The 22,691-nt window shown below is 46.7% G+C and overlaps 2 protein-coding genes and 1 long non-coding RNA gene across 4 annotated transcripts in view; 2 read left to right on the top strand and 1 right to left on the bottom strand.

Annotated features, from left to right (window-relative positions):
* Positions 1 to 1,203, bottom strand: part of EFCC1 (EF-hand and coiled-coil domain containing 1) — a 36,365-nt gene extending 35,162 nt beyond the window's left edge. Inside the window, exon 1 of one of the 2 annotated variants that reach the window (XM_037023963.2) lies at positions 304 to 1,203. In XM_037023963.2, coding sequence (XP_036879858.2) covers positions 304 to 1,014 — 711 coding nt within the window. In that variant the 5' untranslated portion in view covers positions 1,015 to 1,203. The remainder of the gene's footprint in view (positions 1 to 303) is intronic. The other variant, XM_037023964.2, reaches the window with a different exon arrangement.
* On the top strand, positions 711 to 5,969 carry LOC118973471 (uncharacterized). The gene is made up of 3 exons (XR_005062839.2): positions 711 to 840; positions 2,192 to 2,278; positions 3,397 to 5,969. It is a non-coding gene; the product is annotated as an uncharacterized lncRNA (long non-coding RNA).
* A 4,830-nt stretch (positions 5,970 to 10,799) lies between these two features.
* Positions 10,800 to 22,691, top strand: part of CFAP92 (cilia and flagella associated protein 92 (putative)) — a 73,121-nt gene continuing 61,229 nt past the window's right edge. Inside the window, exons 1-3 of the mRNA XM_073231111.1 lie at positions 10,800 to 10,926; positions 11,530 to 11,825; positions 22,327 to 22,517. Coding sequence (XP_073087212.1) covers positions 11,564 to 11,825; positions 22,327 to 22,517 — 453 coding nt within the window. The 5' untranslated portion in view covers positions 10,800 to 10,926; positions 11,530 to 11,563. The remainder of the gene's footprint in view (positions 10,927 to 11,529; positions 11,826 to 22,326; positions 22,518 to 22,691) is intronic.

Here is a 22,691-nt window from a genome sequence, read left to right as displayed (position 1 = left end):
AGAAGAGGCCAGACTAGATGGTGGGGGTGGGTATGTGTGGGATGGTTATCTGGATGGGACCAGGGGCTTGCGAGGTGGAATGGGGGATGAGAACAGGGGTGGGGACTGGAGAGGGCTGGAGTGTAATGGGGTCGAACAGTGACAGGATGCAAGTTGGCTGAAGTGGGTTGGGGCTGCCCTTTCTCTCCCCTTCCTCTTCCTTTGCCCAAGCTCTGCAGCCAGGTGGCTGCTCAAACGACCTCCCCAGCCCATTCCATCGGGACTGCCCCCAGACCCTAGAATCCCCTCCGCGCCGGCGCGCACCTGTAACGCTAGACAGCGCGCGTCACTGCTCTGCAGCGCGGCACGCAGGTCCTCTACCAGCTCCCGCAGGCTGCTGTTTTCCTCCGCCAAACGCGCCGTGCGCTCGCTGTCCGGGCCGCCGTCTGGGCCCCCTTCCGGGCCCGGCGTGTGTGGCGGGCGGCGGCGGCGGCGCGGGCGGCGCAGGCGGATCTGCGTCTCGATGTGCTCGCTGAGAGCGCCGCGGGGCAGCCGGGGCCCGGCGCGGGTGCCGAAGTAGCCGCAGAGGCGCGCGTGGAACTGGCGGAAGGTGAGCTCGGGCGGCTCGGCGCGCAGCGCCAGGAGCGCCTCCTCCTCTGCATCCGCGTCCTGGTCGGTGGCCACCCCAGCGGCCGCGTCTCCGGTCGTCACATCCCCGGAGTTCGCGTCTCCGGTGGCCTCATCCCCGGCGGCATCTGTCCCATCGGCGCGCAGCCCCAGGACCTCGCAAAGCGCGCGGAAATCGGCGCGAGGCAGGCGGCCGGCGCCGCGGCAGTCCAGGTGGTGGAAGACCTCTTGCAGGTACTGGTCCAGGCCCGTGGCCAGCACCACGATCTCGTTCTCCACGCCACGGTCCAGCCCATAGTGGTGCGCCAGGGCGCTTAGCAGCCACTGGGTGCGCCGCGCGGGTCGCCGGTACGGGTCACCCGCCGCGCCCTCCATGCTGGTCTCCGGGCCCGGGCAGCTTTGCTCCATCGCTGCCGCGCGTAGCTCCGCCAGCCCCTCCACCCCGCCACTTCCAGGGGCGGCCCCAGAAGTTCTCGAAAGGAGGGGCTTAGCGGTCGCGGTCTGGTTGGAGCGGCGCCGAGGGCTGTGTCCAGCAGCTGCGCTCGCCTGGCAGGGCGTCTGTTTACCCCGGGTTGGTTTGGAGGGGGCTGGGTAGGGGGTTTGATGCCTCTCCCCGTCTCGCTTCCCCTGTTGACCCACGCGCTCATCTCCCCTCATCTCCAGGGGAGTTCCTGGCCTCCCCTCTTTTCCTCCCACTCCCGGGTCTGTCCGCTTTCATCTCCACCACCCGCCGTGCGCGGAGAATCTGTCCCGGGATCCGACTAGGGAAGAGGTTGGGCGCAGGATAGGAAGCGGGGAAAGGACTGGAGGGTGGCAGCCGGGTCCTGTTGCAGGGGGATCTCTCCCACGCGGCACTCCACCCCTTCTCCCCAGGAACCCCTTGAGCTTGCTCTAGCCGCCCTCCAGCCCTGGAGGTGTGGAGAAGCCCCCCCTCCATTTATATTCTGGTTTTGCGTTCCCAAAACGGCATCTCACTGCACCATGGACGGTGCAAAGAACCTCATGTGGTAACTAGAGCAGAGGATACCAGGCTTGGAGAAGTGACTGGACTGTATTAGGAACCTCCTGCTGGTAGGAAATCGATCTGAGATGTACGCTGCTAAGCTCTGTGTGTGTTTGGCGGGGGACGTGGGGATAGAAAAGCTGTGGTCTTCCAGCTCCCACTTTTGCACCTGTGGATGGTGAGCTGGCAATGTGGCCGCAGAGTTCCATCTCAGACCTATTATGCTTAACAGGCTGCTGTTCTGCCAACGTTTCTCTAGTGCTTAACAGGCTACTGTTTGGCCAACGTTTTCTCTGTTGCCTTAGTACTTTCTGGAAGGTAAAAGAAAAACCAGCTAGCTTGTCAGGTGAGTGCTAAGCTGCTTTTCCTTTCCTTTCTCTTGCACAAGAGATGGGTAGAGATGTCCAGCACCTGCTACCAGCAAAATGGTTATCCAGGCAAGTTGGAGCAAGAGGCAGACTTTATAAAACTGTCCTCGACTATCATAGATGGGAAGAATCTGGTCTTGTGTGTAACTCTAGGAACTTAAGTGTTAGACCTGCAATTTGAAAAAGCACTGAAATGTTGTCTCCAATACCTCAGTATCCCAGAATCAACATTTTGTCCATTTTGCAAATTCCTGCTTATTCCTGAACACTCTGTCCAAGGGATGCCTCTGCCAGGAAGAAGGTAAGATGCTTCTCCCTAACCATGTTGGAGGTATGTTTTTTGTTTTTTTTAAATTATCACATCTATTCCACTTCTTGGCTTCCACCTTAAGAAGATTTACAGGATGTTCATTGCATCATTGCCTATAATCATGACACACTGAGACCACCTGTGGCCCTTCAGTAGTGGAGCCAGGATGAGTCACCAAAGAAAGGTTGAGTGAAGAAAGCAAGTGACAGCATATTATGTGCAAAGTTAATACTTTCATATCCTTACACAGCAGCGTTAAATATTTTCTACAAGGACATGTGTGTGTTAAGTGCACAGAAAAAGAGGGAAGGATTCCAAACTGATCGAGTAGTGTAGGGATTGGAGATATTTCACATTCTCCTTTTTAACATGGCTGTGTTTTTCTCTTTTTCCATCTTTCCTTACTTTTTCTTTTTAGGGGGACATATTTTATTTAATCATTTCCATGCCATAACGTGCACCCATTTAAGGCCTATATAAATAGATAGGTTTTAGTGGGTTTATAGAATATATAGCCATCACCATGATCTAATTTTAGGATATTTTCATCACCCACTCCCCACAAAAACCTTGTACTGGTTAGCCCCCCCCCCAACCCCCAGCCCTAGGCAAACACTACTTTCCATTTGCATGGGTTTGTCTCTCTGGACATCTTTGTTTCCCACAGGAAAAACATTTTATTTGCTTTGTGAAGAAAGGGAATGTTAAATAGATTTACTTTGCAATTATTTCATTAGCTGTGGGTTATTCACCTGTTTCTCTATTTGTAAATTTGTTTTTCATTTGCAAATTGTACAAGTTCTTTATAGGTGTAGAGTGGTGTTTGAGTGTTTTCTTCTTGTTTCTGATTGCTTCTTTCAAACAAGGAATTGGGTTTTTTCCATCAACTTTGCATTTGCCACTGAGTTCTGTTAGGTATGAGTCGTATATGTGGGGAATTGTGAGTGTGTATAGTTGTGTCGGTAAAATCTACCCAGTCATATGTGTTCCCTCCATTGCTTTTTTTTTATTTTTCATTTTTCTTTCTGAAAAATTGAGCTGTCACTTTAATATTCTTCACTAGCAAATCCTTCCTTTTTTTTTAAATGCTTTGTTTCTGTCTTTGGCAGGTATTTTCAGAAAGGTGGACTGAAAGTCTCATTCCATTCCTGTTGTCCAGAGTATGCTGGCTTGGAAACCTGATGGATGCAGGTGCCCAGGGCTGCAGGGTTGTCCTGCCGTCCCCACTCCTGAGAGGCAAGCAGCCTGGGTCTTGCTGAGTAGCCTGGACCTTTTGTGGAAATGGAATCATACAATATGTGACTGACTGTTTTTTGAAAACATTAACAGCAGTGTTTTCAAGGTCAGCCATGGTGTAGCCTGTGTTGGTATGTCATTCCTTTTTATGGCTGAATAATAGTCCATTGTATGGCTAGACTGCATTTTGTTTATCCAGTCATCTGCTGATGGACATTTGAGTTGTTTCCAATTTTTGGCTGCTCTGAATCAAGCTGCCATGAACGTTCGTGCACAAGTTTTTGTGTGTTCACATATTTGCATAGGAACGCCGATGTTCTCTGTGCAGGACCCTGCTCTTCCGTCCCATGTTCCTGGGCCTGCAGCCTGCTCAGTGAATCCCTGCCATCGACTTCTCCTCCCATGGCCACGCCCGCATCGTGTCTGTTGGCTGTGCAGCGCTCCACCTCCAGAACATACTGAGCCCTGCTCCCTCCTCCACTGGTACCACTTTGCGCTCAGATCCAGCCCTGCTGGCCTGTATCACTGCAGCAGCCTCCACCCAAGAACTGGCCTTGAACTCTTTCAGTCTGTTCTCTGCAGCCGGTGGATCCCTTTGTGATTTCTCCCACAGGGACTGAAGGCAAAGTCCTCACCATGCCCCAAGGCCCGGCCTGCCTGGCACCTGAATCCCCCCCTCCCCCCGGAAACCCCTCTCCAACCTCATCTGTTGCCACTACCTCCCTCCTGACGGCTTCCTGACCTCCCCTCAGCCCGCTGGCATCTGCTTTTCCCAGAGGTTTCCAGCCCATGGCCTCACCTCCCAGTCCTTTGCTCTGTTGTCACCCCCTCAGTGAGATGTTTGCTGACACTGCAGGCACTCCATACTTGTAACAGACCCTGTCTCGCCTGTGTGTGTGGTCCATCTGCCTGTGTTAACCTGTCGCCTGAGGGTAAGGCTGTTTGTTCACCTGGAATGGTGTCTGGCACTCTATAGAAAGATCCACACTTCCATCTCAGCTGCCTCTTCATGGATAGTGTGATGTGTTGCTTTCCACATGTTTTCTTTGCCTACAAATGGTATGTATTTTTACACTGGTATTTTTAAAAAGCAGCCATTATGCTACATTACCATTTATTTGTGGGCCCCCCACAGGATTGGAGCTTTGTGAGGCCAGGGACCTGTGCCCCCCAGTGCCCAGTGTGGGGCTTGGCATCAAGTAGCACTAACAGCGTTGGCTTGTCTGAACACACATTTGTAGAAGTGGATTTACTGCATCAAGAGGGAGAATGACCTCTGGTTGGCATGGGGGGATTGAGTGTCCTTTAGCCCGGTGATGCTGGAGTCCACGAAGCCTCTATATTTTGGTAGTGGACTGGATCCCCAGCTGGGCCATGGGAGCTTCTGGGCCTGGAGCCACACAGCTGGGCGGTTTGCTGTGTACATTTAGAATAAGACTCTGGAACTTGGATCTGGGCTTTCCAGTTGTGTCTCTGCAGATGAATCTGATTTAATTTCAAATTCGTGCGGAGAGCGGGCAACCCAGGGAGGGCTGCGATTGTCCCCTGCCCTGCCTCTGCCTCCGGAGACTGCTTTGCGGAGGGAACCCTTTCAACAGTAACTTTCCTGGGTCAGTCAATGTTGAAAAGAAAGGCTTTTAGTGTTTTGCCATGGAGCCCGTTGCCTGGGCCTCACCCCCTGCAGCTCGGCAGGGGCCAGGGAAGTCAGGGGTTATAATGGTGCGCTGTCAGGTCTGTCTGTCTGCGGGGCAGGGTTACCAGGCGCCTGTGAAATAATTCCAGTTGGACCCACAAGGTTTTATTTAAGGCTGGAAGTGAGCAAACTCTGAGCTCTCCTGCTGTCCTTTGTCTGGGCTGGGGGATGGGTGTATGTCTGCTGGGGGAGAGCAGAGGTCCCAGCAAAGAAATGATTTTCCAAAGTCAGTTCAGCATTACGTGAGTCATTTCAAATAGCATATTGTTCCAAGTGTCTTTAAACAGCCCAGAAAATGCTAAAAAGCAAAAATCACCCACTATCGTGCCGACAAGGGGGGGCATGGGGTGCTTCTGATGTATTTACTTCTGATGTGGTTTTACACGCATTTGAGTCCAAAAGAACTTTTTGGGGGTGATGGAAATATTCTGTATCTTCATTGGGATGGTGGTTACATGACTGTACACAGCTGTCAAAACACTTAAAAAAGGGTGAATTTTACAGGATGTGAGTTGTACCCCATTAAACTTGACATAAAGAAACACATTTGAAAGGCTGCTGGTGGGATCTTCGCACATCAACCACCCTTCCTGAATAGCTTCACCATCATTAGCCTCCCTGTGCCAAAGTTCCTGAGTGGGCTCCTGCTCCCTCTTAGGACTCAGCTGGGAGCGGCTTCTTTGCACCCGCAGAAGCACGGTAAGGTGGTTTGCAGTTTTTCTCTATTAAAACAACACTGAATGGTTGGCTCTATATCCTGAGTGATTTATTACTGCACCAAGATATATGAACATCTTATAAGCTCTTGATAGTGTCAGACTTTTTCAGAAATTTTGTGTCATTCTGTGACACTCCCCTGGAGTGTCTGGGAATGTCTGCAAGCCATCATTTTTAGTGTCCAAGCTTTTATATTTTTAGGAGTCTTGTTTTGTGGATTTGCTTAGTGTTCAGACACCAAGTGTTACTTCTATTAAAAATGGGCCTGAGTTAGGCAAAGATTTCTTAGCTAATACCAAACACCTGGTCCAAAGAAGGAAAAAAAGCAGTAAATTCAACCTCATCAAGATTCAAAACTTTTGCATTTCAAAGTGCAGTGGTAAAGACCCCACTCAGAAAAGGAAAGGCTGAGCAGGAGAGTGGGGACAATATTTGCAAAACGTATGTCTGATAAAGAATTTGTGTTCAGACTCTCCAAAGATAATTTGTATGAATAATTTGTATTATGATTTTAACAAAATAATTTGTCATAATAATTCCCACAACCCAAAAATAAGACAAGCAACTCATTCAGAAGGTGCGTGAGAGATAGGAACAGACATTTCACCAAAGAAGATCTATGATGGTCAGTTAACACATGAAAAGATCTCAAAATCATTAGTCATTCGGGAAATACAAAATAAAACCACAGTGGGATACTATTTCACACTCCCGAGAAAGGCTATCATAAATAAGACAGACAGTAAATGCTTTAAAGAATGTGGAGAAACAGGAACCCTCATGGGCTGCCAGTGGTGCAAATGTGAAATGGGGCAGCCACTTTGGAAAATGGTCTGGCTGTTTCTCAAAAAGGTAAGCATAAAACTACCCCATGGCCAGCCATCTCCCTCCTGGGTGTCTACCAAGGAGAAATGGAAACACCTGGCCACACAGGGACTTTCGTGTGAATGTTCATAGCAGCATTGTTCATGAATGTCTAAATGTCCAACTTCAGTGTCCTTAATGTCCTGATGAATGGATAACAAAGGTGTTATATCACACAATGGAATATTATTCAGCTGTGAGAAGGAACAAAGTATTGATCAATGCTACCACATGAATGAACTTAAAACCATCTTGCTAAATGAAAGCAGCCAGTCACAAAGCCAGACTACATATGGTATGAGTCTCTTTATAGGAAATATCCAGAAAAGGCAAATTTTTAGGCACAAAGAGTAGATTAGTGGTTGCCTGGGGTGGGGGAATGGAACAGAGATTAATTATAAATGTGCATGAAGGGTCATAATGGGAGATGAACATGTTCTAAAACTTACATATGTGGTGGTGACTTCATCACGTGGCAGTTACTAAAAATCAATGAATTCTATACTTGGAATAGATGACTTTTATGACAAAATACACCTCAATAAAGCTGTTAAAAAGGGGGCCTACTTCGGCTGGTTACGGATGTCAAGAAGATGGGTGCAGCTGTTCCTCAATGTGTTTCCAACTGGCAGAGTCTTGGGACAACTTAAGAAAGCCTGCTGGGTGCCCATGGAAGTCTTGGGGTTCCCCTACCCTGGGAAGACGCAGGAAGTAGAGAGGGATGGCTCTCAAATTGTTCCCATCTATGGTATGCCCCATTACAATATGACTGCCCCAGCTCCTATCCAGAGGTGGAGTGTATTCTTCATCCTCTTGAACCTGGGCGGGCCCTTATGACTCACTGTGGTCAATGGAATGTGAAGAAAGTGACACTGGGTCAGTTCCAAGCCAATGTCTCAAAAGGGACCGTGCAGCTTCTGCCTTTGCCCTCTTGGGACTTCGCCCTGGAGGGCCATCTCAAGAAGCCAGTCCAGCCCGCTGGAGGGTGAGGGGCCACGTGGAGGGAGACCGAGGTGCCCCAGCCCACAGCACCGAGTACTAGACATGAGTGAGGCCCTCTTGGGCCTCCCTATTGACCCTCCAGGCAAGTACAGCCCAGGCGACACCAACACAGAGCCACCCAGCTGACCCACAGGACTGTGAGAAATAACAGGTGAATGTTTTATGATACTAAGTTTGGGCAATGGTTTGTGATGCAGCAATAGATAAATGAAAGAGACACACCCTTTCCTTTACTGTGACTTTGCCAGCACTGAAACCACCTATGCGGAGGTGAGGTTGTGGACCCACCTGTCACTCCTGAGGAGCAGGTGGCACGTGTCTGCCCTCATTCTATCCCATGCTTATCTGGGTCTTGACCTTGACCCCCTTTCCCACAGGGCAGTGGTTCAAACGTGGGTTGTGCAATAGACTCTTGGTGGAGGTAACTTTTAAAAATATGTTATCCAGTTATTTATTATTGTGCAACAGATTGTAAATCTGGTCATAAGACTGCAATGTGGAAAGAGCTTGGTAATGACAGCTGGCGTCTGCTATACACAGTGTTGCTGGATGGCTCAAAGGCTGGGGGCTGGAATCTGGCATGTTTGTGTGTCTAATGGTTGAGGCTGGAAGTTATTGGGGGACTCAGCTGGGCTGTCAGCCAGAACATCTATTTGTGGCCTTTCCATGTGGCTACTTGGGCTTCCTCACAACATGGTGGCTGGATTCCTAGAGTGAGCACCCCAAAAGAACAAGGTGGAAGTACATGGAATTATATGACCTGGCCTCAAAAGTCATGGGGTGTCACTTCTACCACACTTTTTGGCTGAGGTGGTCACAGAAGTCTGGGTTCTGGGGGAAGGGGACTAGACCCATCACTAGGTGGATGGAGTGTCAACATCACATTAAGAAGAGCCTGTGGAAGGAACTCTGTCAAGGTGGCTGTCTTTGGAAAATACAGTCTCTTACTGGTTCCTAAGCCCCACCCTGGAGAATCAGTTCTGCAGGTCTGGAGTGAATCCTCAAAACTGAAGTTCTGACATGTTCCTGGGTGATTTGGATGCATATATAGGACTGGGCATTGGCCCTTAGTCCAAGAACTATGGCTTCTCAATCTTGAGCTCAGGACTGTCTCCATAATAGATGCTGGGGAAATTGGCTGCTGCTCTGGGTGCTAATGTGATCGTGGACCCTTTGGAGGATAACCAGCCTCAGGCCAGCAGGTGTGACTAAAGGAGCAGAGGCCTGCTTTCTGTCCAAGTGAGAGTGGTGTCACTGGCCGCCCTTGTTAATGGGGCCCTTTGGGAGCTGGAAGCCCTGTGTGTGTCTCTAGCACTTCCTAGTTTGCAAACTGTGGTCTCCAGGCTGCTGGTGGTATGTGTTCAGCGGGGAGAGCTGGAGTCCTCCTCCTCTTCCCTCCCAGATGTTCTTGGGTCAGTTTTTTTAGACTGAGGAATATTGGAGGGCCCCAGTGAGTGGGTGTCTTGCCAGTGGGTTTCACCCCAGGCAAGCTAGCTATGGATTCAATGTGACCAAAGAAAGTGACAGTAAAACGTTCTTGGGGTGAAAGGGTTATACCCAACTTTATTTCCACAGTGGCAGATCAATCACTAAAATCCCGTTCACTCAGAGTGAGCTGCATGCAGCAAGCTGGTCTCTGCCTCTGGGCCTCTCTGCCTGCAAAATTGTCCTGCACAGCTGTCCTCTGGGCCTCTGCCCTTGGAGCTGCCACCACTCCAGCGTCTACTCTGCTCTCCTGCAGCCTTGCAGCCGTGCCACCGTGTTGCCCAGACTACTGGGCGGAGCTCTTTATATAGAGTCAATAGCAACGTGTTGCCCACATGTGTAGTGAGCTATCCAATCAGGGCCAGGTGAGAATCCTGGCCACAGGAACCTTCATTTTATCCACAGCCTGTCTCCAGCTCCTGGGGTTGGGCAGTGGGAGGCAGGGGACCTGGGATCCAGTTTTGTCACAGTTCTGGTCTTTGATCATGGGTAGGTCAGAGCTCAGCTCAGGGCCTCAGTTTCCCCACTAGTTAAGTGTGTGGGTGCCTCGGTTCCCTGCTGCTGAGTGGGTCTACTCTCCCTCAGCAGAAACCTAACGTGGCTCCCCATTGCTGGTGGTCTTGATGCCCTACCTGCCTTCCAGGCTGTGTAGCAGGGGCCTCACCCACCACGCCAGCCTCATCATCCCATCCCGGAACCTGCCAAGTACTCTCAGCCCTCTGGGCACCTGCAGGTGCTGTTCCCTCTGTCTGGAATGCCTTCTGCTTTCCTGCCTGGCAAGCCCCAAATTGGCTTGCATCACCTCCTCCATGAAGCCTGCCCCTGCCCCTCTGGCCAGTCAGCTCTGCGGTGTGGCCCTCCACCCCAGCCCCTCTGGTGGTGTGTGGTGGGGAGCAGCAGCCAGAGCTTGCTCAGCTGGGGGTGGCGCTGGGCTGGGGGGTTCGCGCTGAGCCCAGGCTTCGGAGTCAGACGGTCTGGATTCCAACCCAGTGCTGCCTGCCGCACAACCGCTCGGGTGTCCCATGGCAAATCGCTTCACCTCTCCAAGCCGCAGCTCCCTCATCTCTGAGTTTGGGCTCACATCACTAAATAGGATTCTCGTGACGTTTTAAGGACATCAGCCACAGAAGAGGAGTCTGTACGGAAGAGGTCTGGGGGTGGGGTGGGGTGATCAGAGTTTGCAGAACCCCCTGCAACCTTTGCCTTCATCAAAGAATGGGAGATGGGGGCCGGTGGAGCTATAGGGGGAGCCAGCACTCCGCCCCCTGGACTGTAGGTAAGGTGTATAACAGGTGCTCACGTTCGGGGCAGGAATTCCTTAAAGATTGAATGAATGAGTGGCTGAATGCGGGCAACTGGTTTCCCTACTTGGCTACACCTATTTGCCAGATCTTGTGTGTGCACCTGGGCTGGCACCGCGGCCGAGGAGGGAAACCCCCGCCCCCCAGAGAAGCCCCGCCCCGGGGCAGTGCCACGCCCGTCTCCTAGCAACTGATAAACGCAGTTGCTCGGCGGGGTCCTTCGGGCCTCCCTGCGACCGTGAACAGACCGCGTCCTTGCAGCCTCCTGGCCCAGCGGGTGTGCGAGTTGACTGGCGCCACCGTTTGAGTCCGGCATGCTGCCCAGCGTCCTTGGCTTGCAGGTACCGCAGGTTCGCGGCTCGCCCGGCGTCCCTTCTTAGTGTTAGCCTGGGTTCCTCCTCCCTGAACCCTGAGCTGGTGCCCCGAGCCCAGCACACAGTGTGTATTCGTGTCTTGCCTCGGGGGTTCTCACTCTCCTTGAGCTCGCTAGCTTCTGGCACATGCTGCCCCCTGGCCTGGTTTGCCTGTGCCCGACTGGCATACTGTGCTTTGGCATAGCACCGCCTGGGGCCTCCCTGAGCAGAAGCACGGGGGGATTCCCCCCACCCCACCCTCTTTGTGGTTCCTGGGAAATGTCACTCACCTGGAGCAGACACTCCAGAAACACCCAGCTGACTTCTGATTGTGCAAGGAGGAGCCGCTGAGGCTGGGTGGGGGCAGACTCTAATTGGAGAAGCTAGGGTTGCTCATTATCATGATTACTGCCAGCCACCATTCTCTGTGGTTCATTATCGAGTGCCTGCTGTGCCAGGCAGTGTCCAAGGCCTTGGCCATTCAACCTGGAGCAAGAAGAGGGGAGGAAAAGGGTGGGTCAGTCTGAAAGAGGTCGGGCTTACCTCCTGGGAGCAGTGGGTGGTGACAGCAGTGCCTTCATTTCCTTCCAGCCAGGAGTGCCCAGCCTGGTGGTTGCTCAGCAGCATGTCGCTGGACGCCTGGGAGTGGGAGGGTGAGGACAGGGGGAGCGTGGGGCCCAGGGCCTCCATGGGCACCAGTCACCAGTCTGGCAGTGAGTGCGAAGTGGAGGAGTGCCTGAAGGCTGGGGCCGGGGCCCAGGAGTCCGAATCCGACCACCAGTGCAGCAGCATAGGGTCCTCAGGGCCTGCCAGCACCTTCAACTCTGACCCACCGCATGTCGTCCCCTGCGAATTCACCATCTCGCTGGCCTTCCCAGTGAATGTTGGTAAGTGCTAGAGCAGAATTCAGCACCCTCTGCCAAAAGGGGTTGCACTTGACCTTCTCCTAGCTGTTTAGGGGACCTATACTCCTGCTCGCTCCCCAAGTGGGGTGGCCAGTGCCAGGAACACAGGTCAGGAAAGAAACTGCAACTGTAGGGGGGCCCACTGTGGGCCAGGCAAGTGAGTGGTTGTGTGGGGTTCACATAGTTAATCCTCTCAACAACCTAAGAAGCAGGTGATGTTTTCTCTGCTTGTTGCAGATGAAAGTATGATGCAGAGGTTAAAGCATTGGTTCCTGTAAGCTGTTTGTGCATCACCTAATTCCTTGCTTAAATACAGATTCTCAGATGTACTGAATCACAATCTGAGTGTAAAGTTATATTGATTAGTCATTGCTGCAAAAATGCTGTGTGACAAACCCAAGCAAGTCCCCAGTTCAGTGGTATGATGCAGAAATTCTTTGTTCTCCTGGGTGAGCAATTCAGCAGATCCAGGCTGAGCTCCCTGCAGTGACTGCTCTGCTCCACGTGTCTCTCAGCCTTCTCCTGGACACGTTCTTATGGAAAAGCAAAGACACAAGAGTGAAAGCCCAGGCATCTCCCACCTGCAAATGTTTTATTGGCCAATGCAAGACACAGAGTTGAACCCCAAGATTAGGGGCAGAGAAAAGTGCTCCACTTTTTGACACACCTTTTTTTTCTTAAAGTGTGTGTGGATCTTGGACTTTTCCCCCTACTGATTAAATTCAGCTTCTCCTTAAAGTTCTGTTGATTGTTGTCTCATATTTTGGAGGCTATTTGGTTAGGTGTATACCATGTTTTTTACTTGGTAAAGTGAACTTTTTGTCATTATGTGTGAGTGCCTCTATCCATAAAGATGCCTTTTAACATTGAGTCTATTGATATTGTTAACCTTCGAAAACAAAACAGTTATTTTACCTACAGTGGATTTATTTAGGCATAGCGGAGCATTGCAGCTCAGGACAAGCAAGCTATGGCAAAACCATAGGCAAGTGGAGCGAAGGAAGGAGAGGAATGTTATTTTAATGGAGGAGGAGGAAGTTGGGAGGGGTTGTTCTGAGTGAAAGTCCATTGGAGAGAAGTGTTCAGGTGGGGACGGGCTTCTCCCGGGCTGAGCTGCAGGAAGAGGCAGTTTCTTGTAGGCGATGCAATGTCCATCTTCCCCTGTTGGGGCCTGTCATTGATGATTCCTTCCTGTTGAGGATTCCTCTGTGGGGTCTGTAATTGACACAGTGTGGTACACTTTCCCCTTCTGTTGCCACTTTAGTGAGGTTTCCCTTTATTGATTTTCACAATATCAAGCAAAAGAACCAGGAAAAAGACATCTGGAAATACCAAGAGAAAGTTGGTGTTTCCTTGATCACCTTTAACACGCCTATCTTTTGCAACATCTCCCAGACTTATTTTTCTTACTCTGGCATTTCCTCCAAACGCATTTACAAAATGGATCTCTGTGCAACAAAACTTTGAGACCTTGCATGCCTGACAGTATTTTATCACAGTGATACCTTTGAAGGACCTATCTTTGGATATAAAATTCTAGGTTCAGTGTTTTTTCCTTTAATACTTAAGTATTCATAGATTTTGTTTATAACTACTTATATAAATTATTTAAGAGAATGAGATCCTACACATTCCATTTTACAACTTTAAAAAAATGTGATGTTTTAATTATCTTGTTTTTACTTTGCTGTTCTGTTTTAAACACCTATAAAAAATTCTGTTGTGTCTCTAATTTATCCTACCCCTTATTGGAGGACATGTAAGTTTCCAGTTTTTTTCTGCTACAGTTCTGCAATAGACATCTTTGTATATATGTATTTTTTTTGAGAGGGCATCTCTCATATTTATTGATCAAATGGTTGTTAACAACAATAAAATTCTGTATAGGGGACTCAATGCACAATCATTAATCAACCCCAAGCCTAATTCTCAACAGTCTCCAATCTTCTGAAGCATAACGAACAAGTTCTTACATGGTGAACAGTGCAAGGGCAGTCATATCACAGAAACTTTTGGTTTTGATCACGCATCATGAAATATAAACAATCAAGTCAGATATGATTACTTTTTATACTTGATTTATATGTGAATCCCACATTTCTCCCTTATTATTATTATTATTATTTTTAATAAAATGCTGAAGTGGTAGGTAGATGCAAGATCAAGGTAGAAAACATAATTTAGTGCTGTAAGAGGGCAAATGTAGATGATCAGGTCTGTGCCTATAGACTAAGTATTAATCCAAGCTAGACAAGGGCAACAAAACATCCACAGATGCAGAAGATTTCTCTCAAAACAGGGGGGGTGAGGTTCTAAGCCTCACCTCTGTTGATCCCCAGTTTCTCACCTGATGGCCCCCCTACGACTGTGCCTGTCTTAGGTTGTTCCTCCTTTGAGGAATCTTACCCGTCTCTGGCTAACCAGTCATCTTCCGGGGCCATACAGGGAGATGTAAAGTTGGTAAGTGAGAGAGAAGCAATATTGTTTGAAAAGGTTAGCTTTTTACTTCCTTGCAGATTTATGCCCTGTGACCCTTATGCCCAGCATTTGTCTTGAGGTATCTTTACCACTTTGAAGAATTATGATACTCGGTAATTTTCGATATGAGGCACGAATTCTACTTAAGCATTGTAATTAGGAAGGAAGAAGAAAAGATATAGAAGTAGCAGACAGAAGAAAACATGGGAAGATTGATTATTTCTTTGACATATCTTCTTGTAGAGTAACATAAGCATGTATAGGTTTTAAACTACTAATTAAATTGCATGCACACATTAACATAATAGGAATACAGCTACATAACAAAAGCAGACCTACAATTACCAGCCATATCCAGTGAAACCAAGAAAACCGGTTAGGTACTCTAGGCATTTGTGAAAACTTATCAATGATATGATGGATATTGTCTAACTGAATTTGAGTAGTTTGGGAAAAATCAGACAAATTAAAATAACACATTCCTGGGGACTGTTCACATCCCATATGTTCTTTTACCAGTAGATAGTCCATAGTCGCACGATTTTGGAGCACTGCAGCTTGCACTTCTCCTAATTTTTGGTTGAGTTCCGACAGTATAGATCCAGTCAAATTTGTTGTTTTACTGTATGCACAGGCCAGCTTAGATACCTCCTTCTTCATTCCAATGGCAAGTCCAGGAACCGGTGGGATGAGTGCAGCTACAACTGCAACAGCACCAGGATTTTTGTTGAAGTTTTTTGATGACCATCTTCTGGTATGGCTCTTCCAGAGGATGTTGATGTTGGAAGTTCTTCATATCATATCTTAATTCATTTTCTGGTAGCCAAATTAGGCTTTGATCCTCTGTATAAACACAAACAAACCCTTTGCCCACACTTTCCTATGACCTTTATACCATTGTGAAGAACTTATTGGAGATCACCGCACAGGAACTGCTTTTCTTTTTTAAAAGAAAGGAATATTATCAGAAAAATGTACTTCCATAGCTGATCATCTGACACCCTTTAAAAGATAAAAATTAAGGATATGTAAAGCATGCATTAATCGTTGATTTGCAGTTAGTTTTATCCTATCAGGGAGTAATCCCCCTTTTCTTTCTCTCTTTTTTTTTTGTTATCATTAATCTCCACTTACATGAAGAATAGTATGTTTACTAGGCTCTCCCCTATACCAAGTCCCCCCGACAAACCCCATTACAGTCACTGTCTATCAGCATAGCAAAATGTTGTAGAATCACTACTTGTCTTCTCTGTGTTGCACAGCCCTCCCCTTTCTCCCACCCCCACATTATGCATGCTAATCATAATACCCCCTTTCTTCTCCCCCACCTTATCCCTCCCTACCCACCCATCCTCCCCAGTCCCTTTCCCTTTGGTACCTGTTAGTCCATTCTTGGGTTCTGTGATTCTGCTGCTGTTTGGTTCCTTCAGTTTTTCCTTTGTTCTTCTACTCCACATATAAGTGAAATCATTTGGTACTTGTCCTTCTCCGCTTGGCTTATTTCACTGAGCATAATACCCTCCAGCTCCATCCATGTTGTTGCAAATGGTAGGATCTGTTTTTTTCTTATGGCTGCATAATATTCCATTGTGTATATGTACCACATCTTCTTTATCCATTCATCTACTGATGGACATTTAGGTTGCTTCCAATTCTTGGCTATTGTAAATAGTGCAGTGATAAACATAGGGATGCATCTGTCTTTTTCAAACTGGAGTGCTGCATTCTTAGGGTAAATTCCTAGGAGTGGAATTCCTGGGTCAAATGGTAAGTCTATTTTGAGCATTTTGAGGAACCTCCATACTGCTTTTCACAATGGTTGAACTAATTTACATTCCCACCAGCAGTGTAAAAAGGTTCCCCTTTCTCCACAACCTCGCCAACATTTGTTGCTGTTTGTCTTTTGGATGTTAGCCATCCTTACTGGTGTGAGGTGATACCTCATTGTGGTTTTAATTTGCATTTCTCTGATAATTAGCGATGTGGAGCATCTTTTCATGTGTCTGTTGGCCATCTGTATTTCTTTTTTGGAGAACTGTCTGTTCAGTTCCTCTGCCCATTTTTTAATTGTAATCCTTGGTTTTTGTTTGTTGAGGTGGGTGAGCTCTTTATATATATTTGGATGTCAAGCCTTTATCTGACATCTGTTGAAGAGACTGTCATTTCCCCATTGTATGTCCATGGCTCCTTTATTGTATATTAATTGACCATATATGTTTGGGTTAATGTCTGCCATCTCTAATCTGTTCCACTGGTCTGTGGCTCTGTTCTTGTGCCAGTACCAAATTGTCTTGATTACTGTGGCTTTGTAGTAGAGCTTGAAGTTGGGGAGTGAGATCCCCCCCACTTTATTCTTCTTTCTCAGGATTGCTTTGGCTATTTGGGGTCTTTGGTGTTTCCATATGAATTTTTGAGCTATTTGCTCCAGTTCATTGAAGAATGCTGTTGGTAATTTGATAGGGATTGCATCAAATCTGTATATTGCTTTGGGCAGGATGGCCATTTTGACGATATTAATTCTTCCTAGCCATGAGCATGGGATGAGTTTCCATTTGTTAGTGTCCCCTTTAATTTCTCTTAAGAGTGTCTTGTAGTTTTCAGGGTATAGGTCTTTCACTTCTTTGGTTAGGTTTGTTCCTAGGTATTTTATTCTTTTTGATGCAATTGTGAATGGAGTTGTTTTCCTCATTTCTCTTTCTATTGGTTCATTGTTAGTGTATAGGAAAGCCACAGATTTCTGTGTTTAATTTTGTAACCTGCAACTTTGCTGTATTCTGATATCAGTTCTAATAGTTTTGGAGTGGAGTCTTTAGGGTTTTTATGTACAATATCATGTCATCTGCAAATAGTGACAATTTAACTTCTTCTTTACCCATCTGGATTCCTTGTATTTCTTTGTTTTGTCTGATTGCCATGGCTAGGACCTCCAGTACTATGTTAAATAACAGTGGGGAGAGTGGGCATTCCTGTCTTGTTCCTGATCTCAGAGGAAATGCTTTCAGCTTCTCGCTGTTCAGTATGATGTTGGCTGTGGGTTTATCATATATGGGCTTTTTTATGTTGAGGTACTTGCCCTCTATACCCATTTTGCTGAGAGTTTTTATTATGAATGGATGTTGAATTTTGTCAAATGCTTTTTCAGCATCTATGGAGATGATCATGTGGTTTTTGTCCTTTTTGTTGATGTGGTGGATGATGTCGATGGATTTTCAAATGTTGTACCATCTTTGCATCCCTGGGATGAATTCCACTTGGTCGTGATGTATGATCCTTGTGATATATTTTTGAATTTGGTTTGCTAATATTTTATTGAGTATTTTTGCATCTACATTCATCAGGGATATTGGTCTGTAATTTTCTTTTTTGGTGGGGTCTTTGCCTGGTTTTGGTATTAGGGTGATGTTGGCTTCATAGAATGAGTTTGGGAGTATTCCCTCCTCTTCTATTTTTTGGAAAACTTTAAGGAGAATCGGTATTATGTCTTCTCCGTATGTCTGATAAAATTCCGAGGTAAATCCGTCTGGCCCGGGGTTTTGTCTTGGGTAGTTTTTTGATTACTGATTCAATTTCTTTGCTTGTAATTGGTTTGTTTAACTTTTATGTTTCTTCCTTGGTCAGTCTTGGAAGGTTGTATTTTTCTAGGAAGTTGTCCATTTCTTCTAGGTATTCCAGCTTGTTAGCATATAGGTTTTCATAGTAGTCTTTAATAATTCTTTGTATTTCTGTGGAGTCTGTTGTGATTTTTCCATTCTCATTTCTGATTCTATTGATGTGTGTTGATTCTCCTTTTCTCTTAATAAGTTTGGCTAGAGGCTTATCTATTTTGTTTATTTTCTCAAAGAACCAGCTCTTGGTTTCATTGATTTTTTGTATTGTTTTATTCTTCTCAATTTTGTTTATTTCTTCTCTGATCTTTATTATGTCCCTCCTTCTGCTGACTTTAGGCCTCATTTGTTCTTCTTTTTCCAGTTTCGATAATTGTGATGTTAGACTATTCATTTGGGATTGTTATTCCTTCTTTAAGTGTGCCTGAATCGCTATATACTTTCCTCTTAAGAATGCTGTCACTGCATCCCACAGAAGTTGGGGCTTTGTGTTGTTGTTCTCGTTTGTTTCCATATATTCCTTGATCTCTATTTTAATTTGTTCATTGATCCATTGATTATTTAGGAGCATGTTGTTAAGCCTCCATGTGTTTGTGAGTCTTTTTGTTTTCTTTGTAGAATTTATTTCTAGTTTTATACCTTTGTGGTCTGAAAAGTTGGTTGGTAGAATTTCAATCTTTTGTAATTTACTGAGGCTCTTTTTGTGAGCTAGTATGTGGTCTATTCTGGAGAATGTTCCATGTGCCCTTGAGAAGAATATATATCCTGTTGCTTTTGGGTGTAGAGTTCTATAGATGTCTATTAGGTCCATCTCTTCTAGTGTGTTGTTCAGTGCCTCCATGTCCTTACTTATTTTCTGCCCAGTGAATCTATCCTTTGGGGTGAGTGGCATGTTGAAGTCTCCTAAAAATGAATGCATTGCATTCTATTTCCCCCTTTAGTTCTGTTAGTATTTGTTTCACATATGCTGGTGCTCCTGTGTTGTGTGCATATATATTTAGAATGGTTATATCCTCTTGTTGGACTGAGCCCTTTATCATTATGTAATGTCCTTCTTTATCTCTTGTTACTTTCTTTGTTTTGAAGTCTATGTTGTCTGATACTAGTACTGCAACCCCTCCTTTCTTCTCTCTGTTGTTTGCCTGAAATATGTTTTTCCATCCCTTGACTTTTAGTCTGTGCATGTCTTTGGGTTTGAGGTGAATTTCTTGTAAGCAGCATATAGATGGGTCTTGCTTTTTTATCCATTCAGTGACTCTATGTCTTTTGATTGGTGCATTCAGTCCATTTACACTTAGGGTGACTATTGAGAGATATATACTTATTGCCATTGCAGGCTTTAGATTCGTGGTTACCAAAGGTTCAAGTTTAGCCTCTTTAGTATCTTACCACCTAACTTAGCTCGCTTATTGAGCTGTTATATATATTATCTGGAGCTTCTTTTCTTCTCTCCCTTCTTATTCCTCCTCCTCCATTCTTTATATGTTGGTTGTTTTATTCTCTGCTCTTTTGTGTTTCCTTTAACTGCTTTTAGTGAGTAGTCGATTTTATTTTTTGCCTTTAGTTAGTATTTGTTTGGTCTCCTTTCTTTGCTGTGATTTTATTTTCTCTGGGGACATCTGTTTAGTCCTAGGAGTGCTCCCATCTAGAACAGTCCCTCTAAAATACCCTGTAGAGGTGGTTTGTGGGAGGCAGACTCCCTCAGCTTTTGCTTATCTGGAAATTGTTTAATCCCTCCTTCATGTTTAAATGATAATCATGCTGGATACAGTATCCTTGGTTCAAGGCCCTTCTGCTTCATTGCATTAAATATATCATGCCATTCTCTTCTGGTCTGTAAGGTTTCTGTTGAGAAGTCTGATGATAGCCTGGTGGGTTTTCCTTTATAGGTGAACTTTTTCTCTCTAGCTGCCTTTAAAACTCTTTCCTTGTCCTTGATCCTTGCCATTTTAATTATTATGTGTCTTGGTGTTGTCCTCCTTGGGTCCTTTCTGTTGGGAGTTCTGTGTATTTCTGTGGTCTGTTCGATTATTTCCTCCCCCAGTTTGGGGAAGTTTTCTGCAATTATTTCTTCAAAGACAGTTTCTGTCCCTTTTTTTCTCTCTCTCTCTTCTTCTTCTGGTACCCCTATAATGTTTATATTGTTCCTTTTGGATTGGTCACACAGTTCTCTTAATATTGTTTCATTCCTGGAGATCCTTTTATCTCTCTCTGTGTCAGTTTCTATGCATTCCTGTTGTCTGGTTTCTATTCCATCAATGGCCTCTTGCATCGTATCCATTCTGCTTATAAATCCTTCCAGAGATTGTTTCACTTCTGTAATCTCCTTCCGTACATCTGTAATCTGCCTCCAGACTTCATCCCTTAGCCCTTGTATATTTCTCTGCATCTCCGTCAGCATGTTTATGATTTTTATTTTGAATTCTTTTTCAGGAAGATTGGTTAGGTCTGTCTCCTTCTCAGGTGTTGTCTCTGTTATCTTGGCCTGCCTGAAATTTTGCCTTTTCATGGAAATAGAGATAGTTTGCTGAGCTGGCATGAGTGATGGCTGGAAGAACTTCCCTTCTTATTGGTTTGTGGCCTTCCTCTCCTGGGAGAATCGTGACCTCTAGTGGCTTGTGCTGGGCAGCTGTGCACAGACAGGGCTTCTGATTCTTGCCCGGCCACTATGGAGTTTATCTCCACTGTTGCTGTGGGTGTGACCTGCCTCAGGCTGTTGCTCTGATATGGTGAAGCCACTTTGGAGGAGGAATGGCTGGGAGGCTATTTATCTCTGTGAGGGGCCTCCATGCTCCCTGCTGCTCAGGGGGTTAGAGTGCCCAGAGTTCCCCAGATTCCCTGCTCCTGGACTAAGTATCCCAGGACGCTCTGTCCAGCAGTGAGGTCCCTGTCCCTTTAAGACTTCCAAAAAGCTCTTGCTTTTCTTTGTCCCTAGGGCACCATCTGCGGGGACCCACTCACAGGTCTTACTGTCCTGTTTCCCTAGTATCCAGCACCCCATGCATGCATTGTGTCTGCCCTCTGGTGCAGATGGCTAGGACTGGCTGTTTAGCAGTCCTGGGCTCCCTCTCCCTCCCCGCTCTGACTCCTCTCCTCCTGCCCAGAGCTGGGGTGAGGGGCGCTCGGGTCCCACCAGGCCGGGGTTCATATCTTACCCCCTTCATGAGGTGCTGGGATCTTGTAGGTGTGGATGTGGTATGGATGTTGTCCTGTGTCTTCTCGTCTCTCTTTTAGGAAGAGTTGTCTTTGCTGTATTTTCAAAAATATATGTGGTTTTGGGAGGAGATTTCCACTGCTCTACTCACGCTGCCATCTTGGCTCCGCCCCTCTTGTATGTATGTATTTTTTGACATAGATGTGGCCACTTCAGTAGCCTGAATTTCAGAAAGTGGGTTTAATGTATGCATTTACACTTTTTTGATAGGTACTGTCAAATTTCCGGCCAAAGGGGTTGTAGCAACTCGCCCTCCCTTACACAGGAAACACAAGGGTCTGTGTGTTCTCTTGCTGGCCCATCTTGGATTGAATCAGAACAGAGACCTGTGACATGCTAAGAGTGTTCTGGTCAGTTGTACCTTCAGGGGAAATTCTAATGCCTACCAAGCCCTGGCAGGAGAAGCTTTCTTCCAAACCGTACAAGAGCTAACTCCTCTGGTGGCCCAAAATCAATACGAGAGCAGTCTTCTGGGTGCTTAACAATTGAAAATAAAAAAACCACAACTTTAAATACAGTCATAGTTTTATAGAATGAAATTTGGGTTAAATATTTATGCAGCTCCTGAAGCAGCATCTTATGGTGTGTAAAGTCCCAGCCTGGAGGGTTCAGCTTAAGGCCAAGCAAGGGTAGGTGGTGGAGGCTCTGGCTTCTGCCTGAAGCTCAGCCTTACTTTCTGCTTCCTAACCCCCCACCCTCCACCTGCCCCCTATGTTGTGCAGCTTCCTTCCTGAGGTTTTGCTGGGCTCTGCCCTCTGCCTGGAATGTCTGCTAGCTTTGCCCCTACAGGACTGCTGAGGCCTTCTTGGGGGCTCTCCCCCACCACCCCAGGCAGAGGTTATTCCCGTGTTATCTGTTGTACATCTGAACTTGAGTTCCTGTTGCTGATAGTATGCAAATCATATCATGCTGTGATTTTTTTTTTTGACCTGCTTCTTCACTGCTGGGACTGGGGTGAGGCAGGTGAAGCTGCTAAGGTGAAAAACACTAAGGAGGTGCTCCCTCTCATTCATGCACTAAAGCTTCACGCCCTGCTGTCTAGTCCAGGTCCTGCCGCTCAGTGGTGGGGTAGGGGTGGCCTCCCGCGGCATCGGGCTCTTCCTTGGTTCTAGGGAAGTGTGGAGACAGGTCCACTTTCTCACATGAGGTGAAAACAAGACTCCTTAATTAAATCTGTATCTTCTAGGTCATAAAGGAAAATATACAAGCTTGACTGAAAAATATAGGAAACACTCTGAAATGGACAGACCCTCTACAAAGATGTGCCGTTACTACCACATTGAGTATTTCCTTCTGCCGGATGACAGAGAGCCTGAAATAGTTGACATGGTGGTGTTTCCAGCAGTGGCCAAAGTGTTCCTGGATTCAGGAGTAAAGGTGCACGTGCATGCGTGTGCTGCCTTGCATACAGCATATAGTCCAATACTATGCAAAGTGGGCCTGCTTGCCCGGGAGCTGGTGGGAATGTTGGGCTCCATCCCCAGACCTACTGAATGTGACTATTTAGATATTGTTATCTCATTGTTTCTTTGGAGTTTCAAAAGTTTTTGC

This window comes from Manis javanica, chromosome 3, assembly GCF_040802235.1.
Source record: "Manis javanica isolate MJ-LG chromosome 3, MJ_LKY, whole genome shotgun sequence".
NCBI classification, from domain to species: domain Eukaryota; kingdom Metazoa; phylum Chordata; class Mammalia; order Pholidota; family Manidae; genus Manis; species Manis javanica.
Note: the sequence above shows the minus strand (reverse complement) of the source record. Positions and strands in the feature narration are given on the sequence as shown.